General features: G+C 47.6%; 1 protein-coding gene across 4 annotated transcripts; it reads right to left on the bottom strand.

The window, feature by feature from the left end:
- Window positions 1-781: 781 nt before the first annotated feature.
- ZBTB12 (zinc finger and BTB domain containing 12) lies at window positions 782-4,918 on the bottom strand. Of its 4 annotated transcripts, none has more exons than XM_059880715.1 (3): window positions 4,595-4,918; window positions 4,245-4,342; window positions 782-3,022 (listed from the first exon to the last, which is right to left on the bottom strand). In XM_059880715.1, the coding sequence occupies exon 3, from the start codon at window positions 2,999-3,001 to the stop codon at window positions 1,622-1,624; it is 1,380 nt and encodes a 459-aa protein (XP_059736698.1). In that variant the 5' UTR covers window positions 3,002-3,022; window positions 4,245-4,342; window positions 4,595-4,918; the 3' UTR covers window positions 782-1,621. The 4 variants fall into 4 exon arrangements, with proteins under 4 accessions (XP_059736698.1, XP_010816683.1, XP_059736697.1 ...); XM_010818381.4 differs by having other exon boundaries at window positions 4,786-4,918; XM_059880714.1 differs by having other exon boundaries at window positions 4,241-4,918.
- Between the last annotated feature and the right edge of the window lie 12,478 nt (window positions 4,919-17,396).

The following is a 17,396-nucleotide window of genomic DNA, read 5'->3' as shown; positions in this document are numbered from 1 at the left end:
CCACGTGCACTAGGGATCCAGGTAAGCCCCCAGAGGCCCGAGTCTTTACTATCTGCAGACACTAAAGTAACCTTTTTTTGCCAAACACTTCACAAGCATACCAGGCACTACGTGGGTCGTAGCCCAGCCAGTAGTGGAAGTACGAATGATATTACACCGAGGCACAGAACTTTGATAGCAGTATTTAGGGTACAATCTCTTTAGGTATTACATCTGGTCAAAGTTTGGAAAATATCTGTACTTGCAATATTCGACACAGGCAAATGGTTAGGATATAGGGCACCTGAGGCCAATTCAAGGCCTTCTGGGAACTGTAGTTCTCTTTGGTGAAGAACCGTTTCAGAGCTTTCTGGGAATTGTAGTCTTCTCCATACCAGAACCCAAACAGTGGTTTTTAGCTTTCTCCAGGACATAAGCCCTTTCCCCAGACCAAACGCCCAAACACAGGCTTCTGCTTACAATTTTGATGGGCACAATGATCACAACTATAGCTCATTCCTAGCAGTCATACCCAACTCCTCAACTGGAGCAGGTTATCTGTTAATACCTCTGCCAAAAAAATCACTGAACACTTGTGCTGTGAGCTGATAGATGTTGAGGATGCAGAACTGGGAGGGTCTCTGGCTAGAGGAGCCCACCTGTCACATTTCCCTTCCCCTGTCAAGGCTCCTTTAGGCATGAGACCTGCATGAGTTGTGACCTCTGAGTACTTAGCAAATGACATCAGAGGGTGAGATGGTCTAAGGTCGGATAGTCTTTTAGACACAGTTGCCAGACAGAGTATAAAGAAAAAAAAGTTTTTTTTTTTTTATTTTGTGGAAAACAAAAGCCGAAAAACTAAAACCCCAAACTCCAGAAAAAATCCTAAAAAATACGTTTTTTTTCTTAAAAAATACTGTATAAGTCTCTACTACTCTCCCTCCCCGCAACAGCCTTTCTTGTGTACTCTCATCTAAGTGCCCTACCCCCCCGCCCCCACCACTATTTGTAGTTCTTGCCGTTGTACCCCACTTCCCAGTATCTACCCAGGCTGCTCACCCCCATATTCTCTTACCTGCCATCTTATTTTGTTCTCCCTAGAATTTTGGTGAGCCTTGTACCCATCCCATTTCCCCAGCATGCAAGAACTGTCTCCCCTTCCCTTCTCCAGAATTCAGTCATCCTTTCCCCCTACCACTCCCTCTCCCAAGGATCTATTCCAAGCAGGAGCAGGTAAGCTGCCTCCTGCCAGATTCCCTCCCACTTCCCACCCCCCCTCGCCCATCAAGAAATGTCAGAACCTCTTCCTGGGCAGCCTTAGCTAGGAATAAAACATTTTCCAGTCTTTTTCCCCCCGCCTCATTCTATAAGCCCTTTTCCCTCCCTCCACATATCCATGCACCTCTAAGAGAAGAAACTTTATCTGGGACCCCCTATTCCCTTGGCCTTCTCTAAGAACTCTCCCTCTCTCCATCCTTTCCTTCTGAAGAGGCAGGGTCTTCTCTCCAAGGAATCTTCGGCCCCTTGCTGTGTGTCTGCTCAGGCTCCCGCCGTACCTGCCTTCCCCCGACCCCCCACCCCCCTATTCTCCTGGACCAGGGAGACCCTCCCCACTTCGCCCAGGGCCCCGGCGCCCGCCTCGCTAGCGGATGAGGACATTGATCTCAGCCACACTGGCCTCCAGCACGTTCTCGGCTGTGGTCTTGCCGTGCTGCTCCTTGAGGTGCCGCCTAATGGCCGGCTTGTGAGCGAAGCGCACGTCGCAGTAGGAGCAGCGATAGGGCCTCGCTCCCGAGTGGAGGTTGAGGTGATCGTGCAGCGTGGACTTCTGCGTGAAGCACTTGCCGCAGATGCCACACGAGTGCGACTTGACGCCGCGGTGCACGTTCATGTGGCGGTTGAGGTTGCTGCTGTGGTTGAACTGCTTGCCGCAGCGCGGGCACATGAAGATGAAGTGCTGCGCCCGCATGTGGAAGACCAGCTTCTCCACGCCCTGGAACACTTCCGGGCACTTGGTGCACTTGATGTTCTTTAGGGGATTTCCGCTGGAAAAGCCTCCGGGCAGGGGTCCCCGGCCGCCCCCTGCCCCCAGGCTGCCCCCCGCCCCCCGGGCAGCCATGGCCACCGCTGCTGCCTCCACGAGGCCTGAGGTGGCCCCCACACTGGCCCGGCCTCCAGGGATCAAGAGCAGGCCCTCCCCTTCCGCGTCCTCAGACAGGCTGTAGCAGGCTTTAACCACGCCCTGCGGTGGGGCCACAGTGCTGGGAGGCACGCTGCTCTGGGCCAGCTCCCCAAGGTGGCTGCCCACAGAGCCTCCAATGCCCAGACCTCCTCCCAGGCCCCCGGGAGGTTTGAGCCGGTGTGCCACCTCCAGGGCTGATTCCACCTTGACGATGCAGATGTCAGACACATCCTCATCCTCGTCCTCATCCTCTTCCTCAGCCTTCAGCTCCAGGTCCTCATCCAGAGGGAACTCCAGCTTCACAGGCCGCAGGAGTGGAGGGGGAAGAGGGGGCGGGGGTGGGGGTTTAGGGGCTGGCTTTGGGGTCCTGGCAGGAGGGAGCAGGGATTTGGTGGCACTGACACTGCTCACAAGGCTGGCATCGCTGACCCCATCCTCTTTGAGGCCTATTTTGGGCTCGATAAATTGGCTGAGGGCGTTCCGGCATTTCTCCACCACGTGCTCCATCTGCAGGTAGGACGCGGCCGTCAGGTAGTTAACGATATCCCTGACGGCGAATTCCAGGGCGCCCGTATAGCAAGAGAGGAGCAGGTCAGCCACTATGCGTGCACTGTGCATCAGTGAGACCTGCAGCTCAGAGCTGGGATTCAGCAGGAACTGGTCCCGCAGGAACGGCGAGCAGGCGGCCAAGATGACCTTGTGGCCACGGAACTTGAGGCTGTCAGCCACAATGGTCACGTCGCAGAACCGCTCCTCTGCGCGGAGCTGGTTCATGTTCCGCAGCGTAGCGGCCTCGTGGCCAGGCAGCTGGAAGCGCAGGACTTCCACCCCAGAGGCCATTGTGGCGGGGGGTGGGCAACCCTGGTTGGGAAGGAAACCGGTCAGAGACAAAGGTCTCCGGCTTTGCTAAGCCAAGGCTCCAGGCCTTGCACTCCCATTCTTGGCAGGGCCCCCCAGCATCAGATCACCCAGTCTTCAAGCCTCTTCCTCAGTTTCCCCAGCCCCCGGGGAGGCGCTGTCCCTTCGGGAGAAGGGAGGCGTGGTTCCCGGGGGCGGGGCAGCGGCGTCCACACCCCCCAGCCCTACCGCCCGCGATGATGGGGCGAGCCCGCGCCCACAGGGGAAGGTCGGCAGAAGCGGGAGCAGAGGCCTGGGGTTCTGGGTGGCCCGGGTTGCAGCCTCTTCTCACCCCGCCCCTTTTACCCGCTGCCCCATTCCTCCACCGCCCCCTTGCACGTTTGCACGCGCTTTTCACGTCCTCCCCCCCTGCCTGCACGCACCGTGCACGCCCCCCCCACGTTGAGACCTCGGTGGCACGCCCCCCCCCCCCCCCCGCCCCACGACCCTGAGTGCACGCGCCGCTCACCTGGCTGGGTTCCGCGCGCTGTTTTTTTCCCCCCCTATTTCCCCCACCCCCCCCGGGGCCGACTGCGCCCCCACACACGGGCAGGGCCTGGGCAGCGCGCAGGCGCGGGGGTGCACGGGGCGCGCGCGCGGGGCCGGCTCCGCGTGGGCGTAAGGGGGGAGGGGTGGGGGCGGCTCGTGCAGTGTGTTCCAGGCCCCGCGCGCGGCGGCGTCGTCGAGAACTCGGGGAGGAGGAAGAGGGGAGGGAATTAAAGGAGCAGGATTCCCCCTTTCCCGACCCCCCTTTCTTCACCAGCTCCCCCCACACGGTTAAAGGGCCGGACAGCCTGGCCTCTCCTTTGGCCGGTATTATTTGTCCGCCAGAGCGGAAATACGTTCCGCACCCCCCTCTTTCTGGCTCCCCCTCCTCTGTGCCTCCGGGCCCCGTGGCCCGTCTGCGCGTGCGTGCCAAATGCCGCGCGGAGGCCCGCTCGCTGGGGCCCGCCCTCCCCACTCCCAGCAGCCGGCCGCGCAGCTTGCTTCTCGCCCCGCAACGCGCACTCCCCGCCCTCTGCTCTCCCCGCCTGCCTGGCTCCCCGCGGGGGCGCTGCCACCTGCTCACGCGGGCGTTACTTCTCTGACCCAGCTGCGTGAAGCGGAGCCAGAGTTGCAGCCACGGCCCCTCCTGGGGTCCCAGATCGCCCCGTGGCTACCGAGATGGTTGTTCTTGGTTACCTACGCCTGCATCACCTGTTGATTCTGTTCATACTTCCTCCAGCCACGCTTTCAGATTTTTGCAACTCTTCTGAAGCTGGTAAACACCTCAGCACTCCCGGCCTAAAAGATATTTTTAACTTTATACAAGACCAGACAATCCTCCACTTCCTCTCCTCTGTCTCAAAATCTTACGAAATCACAACCATCCTTCCCTTCCCTCATTCTCAGAATCGATCCTAACTTCTTGCCAAGGCAAACGCCCTCGTAAGGTCGACGACCTTGCCCATTTCACCCTCTACAATATAATAGACCTGGTACTAATTATTCTAATTATGTGAAGATGTAGTTTAGTAGAACAAGCGTCCATCCTACCCCTGCTGCTCCACCAGATTGACAAGGTCAGAACTCCTTCGCCCTAAACAAAGTCCTCCCTTAGTTCTGCCCCTTTGCCTTCTCTTTCTCTGTTCCTCCCAAACTGCCGTCTCTGCGCTTTAACACCGGCTTTTATGAGCACCCTGAAGGCTGGCTCCCTTCCCGCCTTCTTCCTTGCACCTCTCATATACCTGTACTCATTTCTCCACCCAACCAAGTCCAGGTGAAGAAGCCTCTGTTGCTTGCCGCCTGGATTTATTACATCCTCCAGGAGACTAGAGCATTATCCTTACACATCAGTTTTGGTGGAATGTTCAATATCTGTGTTCAGTCTAATGGTTTCCCCATTAGATTGCCAACTCTTGATTGCATGAATCATCTCCTGGGTTATGTTTTGCAAATAAAAGTCATACAATAAATGACTGACTGTTGAAGTCATTCCTCTTCAGTTCAGCCAGCATCCACCCATAAAAAGTTTGTTCCTGACTTAAACTGGATCCTGAACTTCAGGGATGCCCTTTGGGTTGGGAAGTGTTCAGATGGTGCCTCTACTCTTTGCCTTTCTGTTTTAAATTCTCTGACTTTTTTGCGGTCACCCTGCTGATGCTTAGTTGCTTCAGTCATGTCTGACTCTGTGCGACCCTTATGGACTGCTGCCTGCCGGTCTCCTCTGTCCATGGGATTCCCTAGGCAAAAATACTGGAGTGGGTTGCCATATTCTCTTCCAGGGGATCTTCCCCACCCAGGGATGGAACCCAGGTCTCCTGCATTTCAGGCAGAGTCTTTACCCCTGAGCCGCCTTCAGCCAGTTCTCTCTATTCTAAAATGCCCTTTTTGTAGAAGTATGTGTTGTTAGGCCACATGGATTCTGTTGGCATTTGTGTCAGATTTTCAGACACACCTAGGCTCAGAGCCATATCCCACTACTTATGAAAAGAGGGCCTTTGGGCAAGTTCCTTCTCTGAATCACAGTATTTTTATCTTTAAATTGGAGGCCCTGATTCCTCACAGGGCTAATGTGACGTTCAAGTGAGCCTGACACAGTACGTGCTGAATCAATGAGACCTCCCTTCTCCTTTGCCTAATTGGAGGACAGACTGAAATTTTCGAAAGGACTTTAAAAATTCTGTTTCCCTGTCTTATCTCTTTTCCTCATTACCAAATTTCCCAAGAGTTGTTTACAGGCTTCTGGTGGCTCAGTGGTAAAGAATTTGCCTGCCAGTGCAGGCGACAGGGGTTTGTTCCCTGGTCTGGGAAGATCACACGTGCCATGGAGCAACTAAGCCTGTGTGCCACAACTATTGAGCCTGTGCTCTGGAGCTGGGGGGCCACAACTACTGAACCCCGAGTGCCCTAGAACCCGTGCTCCGCAACAAGAGAAACCACCACAATGAGAAGCCTGCTCATCACGACTAGAGAGTAGCCCCCTGCTCCCTGCAACTAGAGGAAAGACCACGCAGCAACAAAGACACAGCAGAGTCAAAAATTTTTTAAATAAATAAATATGAGTTGTTTACACTCCAGTGAGAGCAGAAATTTAAAAAGTTGTCAAGGTGAGAATTTAAGTTTGTAAAATTCTGTACCTTGTCCCCTTCTTGCTACTTCTCCTTCCTGGGAGTATGAATGGGACAGAGGGCCTAATCTCAGTTTGGAGTTTAATACAGATAGTCCTAGGTAGCAGGTAGAGTTAAGAGCTGCGGAATCCTTAAGTACCCAGCCCACCCAGTTATAGTTTTATATGGAAACAAGCAGTGCACAAGCTTGTCTTCTGTACATTCTGGTGGGGAGATGCCGTAGGGCTGTTTTTGTCACATACCCCCATGTAAGGATGTCTTGGCCCCCAACTTCTGCCACTGTAAAATAAGGCACCCTCCTGTCCTTGGGTGGCAGTACCACCTTGGCATAGTGTCAAGAACACAAACACATAAATTCAGGATTCTTTTTTTTTTCTTAATTAAAAAATTTCTATTTATTTTTGGCTGTGCTGGATCTTTTTTCTGCCTGGGTCTTTCTCTAGCTGCGATGAGCAGGGACCACTCTAGTTGCGGTATGAGGGCTTCTCATCGCAGTGGCTTCCCTTGTTGTGAGCATGAGTTCTAGGACGCTTGGCTTCAGTAGTTGCGGCTCCTGGGCTCTAGAGCACAAGCTCGATAGTTGTGACTCAAGGGCTTAGTTGCTCCGAGGCATGTGGTATCTTCCTCGACTGGGGATCCAACCTGTGACTCCTGCATTGGCAGGCAGATTCTCTACCCCTGAACCATCAGGGAAGCCCAAAATGAGGATTTTTATTGGCACTGAGAAGTAAAATCTGAATAAGGATTCAGAAAAAAACTGGGAGACAGAAAGTCTAGGTTCTGGTCCAGTTTTGAAGTCTTCAAGGCTCCAGAAGTTTTAGTACTCTCTTCAGTGAAATGGAGAGATTGTCTTCGGAGGTCACTTCCAGCCCCATCAGTCCGCAAAAGTTCAGTCTGGAAAGGGGTATGTGTCTTTGTGTGTATGTGTGTTTGTGTGTATGTTTGGTGTTGTAGCCAGGCATTCCGGGAAACAAACTCACTCAGAAGGACAATGCAGATAGTGGAGTGCAGTTTATTACTGCGGGCCCAAGGCAGAGTCTCCTCTTAGCCAAGGACCCCAACCAGCATTTGTGAAAATCTTTTATACCCCATGTGTACGTGTCTGAACCCACCACTCCAAATTCCTTGGGACTTACATAGTGAAGTGAAAGTGAAGTCACTCAGTCGTGCCCGACTCTTTGTGACCCCATGGACTGTAGCCTACCAGGCTCCTCTGTCCATGGGATTCTCCAGGCAAGAATACTGGAGTGGGTTGCCATTTCCTTCTCCAGGGGATCTTCCCGACCCAGGGATCGAACCCAGATCTCCCACTTTGCAGGGAGACGCTTTAACCTCCGAGCCACCAGGGAAGCTCTGCCTGAGACCTACATAAACCAAGGAAAATACAATCCCAATAACCCCATCATTCACGTGCTGTGCTCATGTGCTCAAACAGTCAAACAATTAGCCAATAATCAATAAACCCGAGGTTACACTCTGATAGATACAGAAAAATTTATGGCCTGTCTGGAGGAAGGGGTGATTAGTGTATGTTTTCTCTTAGGCGATGAGTAACCTAGATACGATCTTCAAGGTTCACCTGTCTGGAGGAACCTTGTTGTATCCTTCTGTTGTTGTTTTCATAGGCACTAAACACAGAGTTCAGAGTCCACTGGAAAGGTGGCCAAGCATGATCAGCATGAACAGGCCTAAGATGGAGTCCAGGCCCTATGAATTCCTTCTTCATTGGAAGAAGTGGTCAAGGACTAGCGAGCTCAGGGCTTAGGGCAGCACTCTTGGTTACTGATAGATATGAGCAGGGGCCCGGTAGGAAATGTGTAAGCAGTAGGAAAGCTGAGACATTTCCCTGTGGCATTCAAAGTATTTTTGGCAGTGGGTTTACTTTTGCAATTGTGCTTCGCTCAGATGGAAATAATGATTTCTTGAGCAACCAAGAGAAAGGAGGAAAGAGGTCTGCCTGAGTTTTTAATCCATCAGCTGATAAGACTTTCCTGTCTTACAACAAAATCTCCAGCTTCTCCCCCCTCTCTCCTTTGCCCCACACTCAGCGCTGCCCTCACTGTAGGAATCCTGGTGAAAAGGGCAGCCTGTTCGGGCGATGCTAACAGGGGCTCACAGCTTGAGAAAAGAAACTCTATAAAAACAAAAGGCTCACACCAGTCCCCTCTATTTGTAAAGCCACCTTTCCTAAATTCCCATCCATCTCCTAAAATGTACTCCTGTCCTCGACTTTTGCTGGCCTCTTCTCCAATAACTGTTCCTTCCAGCTCTTTGGAACCCTCTCATAACAACCTCCTGATAAACTCTTCCCTCCCCTTCCTGCTTTACAGGGAATTTAGTCCTTCCTGCAGCCCATGACCTTCCCCCTCCTCCAAGTCACCTCCCCTGCCTTGCTCAGCACGAGGTCTGGGGAGATGGTGGTGGATTCTCCTAGCTCCTTGTCAACCCCAGGAGCAGAACTGTTCCACTTCATGCCAAACACCCTTTCCTCCCAGCCTCAAGAGTGCTGCTTGTTGCCATGAGAAACTGACTTCCAGGCCTGCCAGTGTTCATGCAAATGACCCAATTCACACTCCAATTAAAATTTATTTTGGTTTATGTTTTCATAGAGTTCTTTGTAGGGCTCAAAATTCAAAAAAGTGTGACAGGGTACATTGTCAAAGTTCTCCCTTCCACCTCCACCCTGACCCCTTCCCTTCCACAGCCTATATTACAAGTTTTTTAAAGCTTCTTGACCTCCTTCCAACAACTTTTATCTTGACTCTTATCTCATCCATGTTCTTCCCAAGAATCATTCTCTGGTGATTATCAGCACTTGGAACTACATCCTCTCAGCAATTTAAAATGCCAGCATACCATTCTCTGAGTAGCCCTCAGATTGCTCCCTTCTGGAGGGCAGCAAGTATACCTGCCCTGCTTCCCTAAGGGGACCTCCAGCCACCTGGTCTTTCCTTTTCTGTCAGGCCCTTCTCCCTCCCTTTCTTCCCTGTCCAGCCAGAGTAGCACTCACAGTCCATCCCTCAGCTCTTCTCTGCAGGCTCCCTTTAGCTGGGCACTGGGTGCCACTTTAGGTACTGGAAGAGCTTCTCCCCAGCCCCCAGCTCCTTTCCAATCCTGTCTACTCTCCTGAGTCCCCCACCCTAACTCCAGATCCCCTTCTCAGCAAGCGGCCCTGTCTCTTAACTGAGATTCTTCAACCTGGACCCTCTCCAGCTTCTCCACTGAATCACGGTACTGTACATCTGAAACTAACACATTGTAAATCAACTATGTGTGTGTGTGTGTCAGTTGTTCAGTCGTGTCTGACTCTCTTAGACCCCATGGGCTATATAGCCTGCCAGTCTCCTCTGTTCATGGGATTTCCCAGGCAAGGATACTGGAGTAGGTAGCCATTTCCTTCTTCAGCGGATCTTCCTGACCTAGGGAAGGAACCCAGGTTTCTTGCATTGCAGGCAGATTCTTTACCATCTGACCCACCAGCAAAGCCTGTAAATTAACTATACTACAATGCAAAATTTAAAAAAAAATCCTAACACACACAAGAAATAAATTCCTGGGATTTCAGATGTCCACATGCTTCACAATGACTGCATCCCTCTCCCTCTTGAGACAATGGACCTCACCCTGAATTCTTTAGGTTCATTTTCTTTGTTTATCGTCATAGTTCCACTCTCTATGCATTTTGTAGGCATTCCTACACATGCATACTCTTTGGTTTTGCCTGTTTGATCTCCAAAGGGATAGAATCATAGGTATCATATTCTGTTTTTATGAGGCTGGCTTTTTACTGAGCATTATGATTTCACTGACCGTGTAGCTGTCATTCATTAGCTTACTTTCTGTTGCATGATAACACAGCTGTTTATAAATCCCTTGTCCTGTCAGTGGACATTTGCTTTGTTCACACTGGTGCTTATCACCACAACGCTGCTGTGAGTTCTCCTACTCTTCTCTGGTAAGTTTCTCCAGGGCTACAGTCTTCAAAAGAGGGCCTATGTATCTCTGTGATGTGAGAGGACTGTCCAGGGCTTAGGTGGACCTGGAGAGATGTACAGGGACTGTCCTCAGATCCAACACTCCCATATGAGTTGGGACACTGGTGGGTCTGTGAGGGCCCCTTTCCCCACCCCTTGCCCAGCTCTTCCTTACCACAGAAAGAAGGCCCAAGAGGGAATCCAGAAGGGTAAAAACCTCCAGGCACCAAAGCGACAGTTTCAAAATCTCACTGAGGTGAGTGACCTAGTGACATCATTTTGCAAGTGAGGTACTTTTTCTTTCCTTTCAACAAAATCGAAGGAAGATTTATTAAGTGCCAGCTGATTGCTTATTTTTTTCCTATCCTTTATGCTATTGAGGTGAAATTCACACAGCCTAATTTTTAAAGAATTTTTTTTGCTAATTCTAGCAATAAATAATATTTATCCATAAGTACATGAAATGATTGAGAAGTGGCCCGATTGTCTTATTTAGAATTGGGCTTCCAATAGTGTTTTTATGCTTCATCATTATGTAGTGAAATTTATAATATATTCATATTCTTTTGACAAATTGATTGTTAATGATGATCATAAGTACTTAATCCAGAAGAAAGTTTAACACTCAGAGCCTTAAAATTTTTTAAATTCAGTTTTAAATTATATACTTATTTTTATTGCAGATAATAGAAGATTTTCAAGCATAAAACATATTAGGATCTTATTTGGGGAGGTGGAAACAGAAATATGAATTCAGAAGAAATGGAATGATATGAATTTTTTTTTTTGGCCATGAGGCTTGCAGGATCTTAGTTCCCAACCAGACATTGAACTTGGGCCCTCGGCAGTGAAAGCTCAGAGTCCTAACCACTGGACTTCCAGGGAAGTCTCAGATGTGAAATTTCTGATTGTTAAAGAAGGGTGTGTTCATGTACTTTTAAATGAATCATAGTATCATCAAAAGTGAAAGAACATTTTTTTTTTTTTTTAAAGGTCAGTGTTTACAACATGCTGGAAATTTCACTCTTTCACAACTATTTAAAAACTTGAGGAAAATTTTAGATAACAGCAGGAAAATGTACAAGAGGTACACACTCGCAAAACTTTTTAACATGAGCCAAAATTTTGAGTGTTTCTCAAACTTCATCATGCATATGAATCATTTCAAATGTGGATTCTGAGTCCGTAGTTCTGGATGGCCTGGAATTTTACATTTCTACAAGCTTCTGGTGATGCCAGTGCTGCTGGTCTGTGGACCACACTTTGAGGAGCAAGCCTCAGTGTATTCCCAAGAGTGGAATTGCTGGGTGATGGGTATGGCACATGCTGAACTCCCGACTGATGTTAAAGTATTTTCTGAAATATTTGTATAAATCTGATAGCAATAGCGTAAAGGGACACAGTGGGTGATTAAATAGTTAATCCCACTAAGGGATTATAAGTAGAAAAAAATATGGGAGACCCCTGTAAGTTTATGATTACTGACGAAAGCAGGTTTGCTTAACCACAAAACCAAGCAGGCTTGCTTAGTAACAAAACCATGCAACAGTAGCATAAGACATGCCCCCAAACGAAGCAATGGTGGCATAAAACCCACATCCTGCCCAGTGAGCTTACTAAGTTGATGATCGCTAGGACATGCTCTCTACACACATAAAAAACACTAATTTGTAAACCTAGATTGACCACACAGCAACAAGAAAACTCCCCCACTCAGCCTGGAGGAGGAACTAATGATGAAAATACGACATCTACTCAAGAAAGACAAAGAAGATCTTTCTACCTGCCCCTTTTTCCTTTGATTATAAAATTGTAGCCCAGGAAGTCACAGCACATCTCGCCCACCACTTGTAAGCCTCACAGACGCCCTATTCTAATAAACTACTTCTTATCTATCACCTTGTCTCTCCCTGAATTCTTTTTTGTGCTGAGGCATAAAGGATCATGATACCAGAGCTCTTTGGAGCTTCTGAAACGACACCAAACGTTGCAAATCTACACTCAAACTAGCCGTGGGAATGCTGCTGTTTCTTGAAAAAAGTTCACTAAAGGCGTCCTGATTTTCAGTCCTCATCTCACTTACACTTTCTGTGACACATGTGGTCATGCTTGTTTGATACACTGCTTCCCCCTGGTTTCTGTGACACCATTTTCTTTGGGTTTCCTTCCTTCTACAACCACAGTCTCTTCCATGACCCTTCACCCTCTTCCAGGTCCATCATTTAACTGTTGGTTGTACTTGACCTTCTGTTGGGCTGAACCCCCAGGTCTATCAGGCCTGTACTTGCCTAGCTTTAAGACTGAAGAAAGAGCCCAGTGTCAGCAATAGACACATCAATGGAATGGAGGAGCTTGTGTGTCTCAAGCAAGATCCTGGAGTGACACCCCACCGCGTACAGCTGGTGGGCTGGCAGGACTTGGTGGCAGGCTTTGCTCCTGGGGGTGGAGGGGGAAGGGGAGATTGCCTGTTATAGGGGGAGGTGACAGCAGTTTGGCTCATTGGTTACCAGGGAAACTAGCAGAGGGGCCGCCGCTCTTTAAGACCAAGGTAGGACCACTAGCTAGGGCCAAGGCAAGTATGTAGGAAGATCAATCATGTGCATAGGGTATAAGCGAAGCAGGCACTGGTCAGGCAGGGGATGTACACAGAGCAACAGAACAGCCATTTTTCCCCCCAATTATTTATTTGGTTATGGTTGTACTGGGTCTTCATTGCTGCATGTGGGCTTTCTGTAGTTGCAGTGAGTGGGGGCTACTCTTCACAGCAGTGCATGGGCTTCTCATAGCAGTGGCTTCTCTCGTTGTGAAGCATGAGCTTTATGTGCAGAGTCTTCAGTAGTTGGGGTGTATGGACTTTATTTGCTCAACGGCATGTGGACTCTTCCCCCATTAGTGATCAAACCTGTGTCCCCTGCATTAGCAGGCGGATTCCTATCCACTGTACCACCAGGGAAAGTCTGAGAACAGCCATCTTGAGTGGCCTGACCATACACCTTCTTTCAGTTCAGTTCAGTTCAGTCACTCAGTTGTATCCAACTCTTTGCAATCCCATGGACTGAAGTACACCAGGCTTCCCTGTCCATCACCAACTCCCAGAGCTTACTCAAACTCATGTCCATCGAGTCGGCGATGCCATCCAACCATCTCATCCTCTGTTGTCCCCTTCTCCTCCTGCCTTCAATCTTTCCCAGCATCAGGGTCTTTTCAAATGAGTCAGTTCTTCCAATCAGGTGGCCAATGTATTGGAGTTTCAGCTTCAACATCAGTCCTTCCAGTGAATATTCAGGACTAATTTCCTTTAGGATGTATTAGTTGGATCTCCTTGCAGACCAAGTGATCTCAAGAGTCTTCTCCAACACCACACAGTTCAAAAATATCAATTCTTTGGCACTCAGCTTTCTTTATAGTCCAACTCACATCCATATATGACTATTGGAAAAACATTAGCTTTGACTAGATGGACCTTTGTTGGCAAAGTAATGTCTCTGCTTTTTAATATGCTGTCTAGGTTGGTCATAACTTTTCTTCCAAGGAGTAAGTGTCTTTTAATTTTGTGGCTGCAGTCACTACCTGCAGTGATTTTGGAGCACCCAAAAATAAAGTCTCCCATTGTTTCCATTGTTTTCCCATCTATTTGCCATGAAGTGATGGAACCGGATGCCATGATCTTAGTTTTCTGAATGTTGAGTTTTAAGCCAACTTTTTCACTCTCCATTTTCACTTTCATCAAGAGGCTCTTTAGTTCTTCTTCACTTTCTGCCATAAGGGTGGTATCATCTGTGTATCTGAGGTTATTGATATTTCTCCCGGCAATCTTGATTCCACATTGTGCTTCCTCCAGCCCAGCGTTTCTCATGATGTACTCTGCATATAAGTTAAATAAGCAGGGTGGCAATATACAACCCTGATGTACTCCTTTCCCTATTTGGAACCTGTCTGTTGTTCCATGTCCAGTTCTAACTGTTGCTTCTTGACCTGCATACAGATTTCTCAGGAGGCAGGTCAGGTGGTCTGGTAATTCCATCTCTTTAAGAATTTTCCACAATTTATTATGATCCACACAGTCAAAGGCTTTGGTGTAGTCAATAAAGCACAAATAGATATTTTTCTTGAATTCTCTTGCTTTTTCGATGATCCAACAGATGTGGGCAATTTGATCTTTGGTTCCTCTGCCTTTTCTAAATCCAGCTTGAACATCTGAAAGATCACAGTTCAAGTACTGTTGAAGCCTGGCTTGGAGAATTTAGAGCATTACCTTGCTAGCTTGTGAGATGAGTGAAATTGTGTGGTAGTTTGAACATTCTTTGGCATTGCCTTTCTTTGGGATTGGAATGAAAACTGACCTTTTCCAGTCCTGTGGCCACTGATGAGTTTTCCAAATTTGCTGGCATATTGAGTGCAGCACTTTCACAGCATTATCTTTTAGGATTTGAGATAGCTCAATCGGAATTCCGTCACCTCCACTAGCTCTGTTCATAGTGATGCTTCCTAAGGCCCACTTGACTTCGCATTCCAGGATGTCTGGCTCTAGGTGAGTGATCACACCATCATGGTTATCTGGGTTATACACCTTCTTAGCCTTTATCTTGTTCTCCCTGGTGTGCTCTTAAGAGGTGGGTTACCACCTTGATGACCCTGTGTGGTTAATTTTATGTGTCAACTTGGACGGGCTATGGTGACCAATTCTTTAGTCAAACACTAGTCTGGATGTTTCTGTGAAGGTATTTTGTAGATGTGACTAATATCTGTACTCAGTTGACTTTAATTAAAAGAGACTGCCCTAGATAATGTGGGTGGACAACCGTCAGTCAATTGAATGCCCTAAGAGCAAAACCTAAGGTTTCCATAGAAGGAATTTTGCCTCAAGACTCAAACAGAAATCCTGCCTCCATTTCCAGCCTGTTAGGCTGCTCTACAAATTCAAACTCAAGGCTACATCGTCAACTCTTACCTGAGTTTCCAGCCTACTGGCCTGTGCTATGGATGTTTCGGAATCACTAGTCCCCACAGTTGCGTGAGCCAGTTCCTTAAAATAAGTCTCTTTGTATATATTCTTTTGGTTCTGCTTCTCTGGAGAACTCTGACTGATACAGACAGACACCCATGTTTCTTTTTCTCACTAGACATTTCTCCTATTTCCAATCTAGAATATCCACCTCCTCCTGAGTGTTCTAAAGGTGCTTAAGACATAATATGTCCTGGACAGAATCTGTTCTCTTTCTACTTAAACCTGTTTCTCCTCCTGCATAGACTGTGCTTGCCACCAGCCATCCCCAACCCAAGCTGAAAACTTGGAATTCAGTATAGACTTCTGTTTTCCCTTTTACCCCTCATATATGCTGAGCCACCAAGTCTTTTATCCATCTACTTAATAAATATATGAATTTGGGACTTCCCTGGTGGTTCAGTGGCTAAGACTCTGCACTACCCATGCAGGGGACTGGGGCTCCATCCTTGATCAGGGAACTAGATCCTACATGCTGCAGCTTAGAATTCACACGCCACAACTAGAGATCCTGCATGCTGCAACGAGGATCGATGATCCTATGAGCCACAACTAACACCCAGGGCAGCCAAATAAATATTAAATAAATATGTGAATTATTCCAATGTGCCAAAACCAGGCTAGTGCTGGGCATAAAGGACAGAGTAAGACACATTTCCTGAGGGTATGGAGATACTAAAACCTTTGTGCATTGTTGTTTTGGTGGTGAGAATACAAGCTAGTATTCCACAGCTGTTATGGAAAACAGTTCGGGGGTTCCTCAATAAAAAAAAAGAAATTATCAGCTGACTCAGAATTGCCACTTTGGGGTATATATCCAAAAGAATTGAGAATAGGGCCTCAAAGAGATATTTGTACACCTATGTTTGTAGGAGCATTATTCACTGTAGCTCAAATGTGTCCATCAACAGGTAAATGGAGAAGCAAAAGGTAGATACAGCGTACAGTAGGATATCACTCAGCCTTCAAAAGGAAATTCTGACATATGCTTCAGTATGGATAAGCCTTGAGGACACCACGCTACAGGAAATAAACCATACAGAAAAGACAAATGCTGTATGATTCTATTTACATGAGATACTTAGAGTAGTCAAAATCATAGAGACAGAAAATAGAATGGTGGTTTCCAGAGCTGGAGGAAGGAGGGAGAGAGGAGTTATTGCTTAATGGGTGAAGAGTTTCAGTCTTACAACATGAAAAGACTTAGAGATGGTTGTTGGGGATGGTTGCATGATATTATGAAGGCATGTAATGCCTCTGAGCTGTACATTTACAGTGATTGATATGGTAAGTTTAATGTTACAAGTGTTTTACCACAATAAAACATTCTTTAAAAAAATGAGAAATAAATTCATTTAATAGTGAACCATCATTTTAATACAAAAAAGACTGTCCTATCAAATACAATTCTTGACAAAGACATCTGTCTCTTTAGAAGTCAAAAAACCTATCTATTGGTTGGACATATTTTTCTTCTCTTTTTCAAGCTTGTTTCCCAGGTAGCTAAAACCTCTCTCATATTTCACTGCCTTGTGAATCAAATGTGTGTGTGTGTGTGTGCTCAGTCATATCTAACTTTTTGTGATCTCATGGACTGTAGCCCACCAGACTCCGCTGTCCATGAGATTTCCCAGGCAGGAATACTGGAGTGGGTTGCATTTGCTACTCCAGGGGATCTTCCTGATCCAGGGATTGAACCTTCATCTCTTGTGTCTCCTGCACGTGCAGGTGGATTCTTTACCACTAGCACCACCTATAAAGTAAAGTAAAGTAAAATAAATTAAGGTAAGGTAAGGTAAGGAATCAAGATTGCCGGGAGAAATATCAATAACCTCAGATATGCAGATGACACCACCCTTATGGCAGAAAGTGAAGAGGAACTCAAAAGCCTCTTGATGAAAGTGAAAATGGTGAGTGAAAAAGTTGGCTTAAAGCTCAACATTCAGAAAACGAAGATCATGGCATCCGGTCCCATCACTTCATGGGAAATATATGGGGAAACAGTGAAAACAGTGTCAGACTTTATTTTTTGGGGCTCCAAAATCACTGCAGATGGTGACTGCAGCCATGAAATTAAAAGACGCTTACTCCTTGGAAGGAAAGTTATGACCAACCTAGACAGCATATTAAAAAGCAGAGACATTACTTTGCCAACAAAGGTCCATCTAGTCAAAGCTTTGGTTTTTCCAGTAGTCATGTATGGATGTGAGAGTTGGACTATAAAGAAAGCTGAGGGCTGAAGAATTGGT

The sequence above is a fragment of the Bos taurus genome, chromosome 23 (genome assembly GCF_002263795.3).
Source record: "Bos taurus isolate L1 Dominette 01449 registration number 42190680 breed Hereford chromosome 23, ARS-UCD2.0, whole genome shotgun sequence".
Taxonomy (NCBI): Eukaryota; Metazoa; Chordata; class Mammalia; order Artiodactyla; family Bovidae; genus Bos; species Bos taurus.
Note: the sequence above shows the minus strand (reverse complement) of the source record. Positions and strands in the feature narration are given on the sequence as shown.

What these genes read in the sequence shown, in the direction of transcription:
- ZBTB12 (XM_059880714.1), bottom strand. Translation starts at nt 3,001, where the DNA reads ATGGCCTCTGGGGTGGAAGTCCTGCGCTTCCAGCTGCCTGGCCACGAG.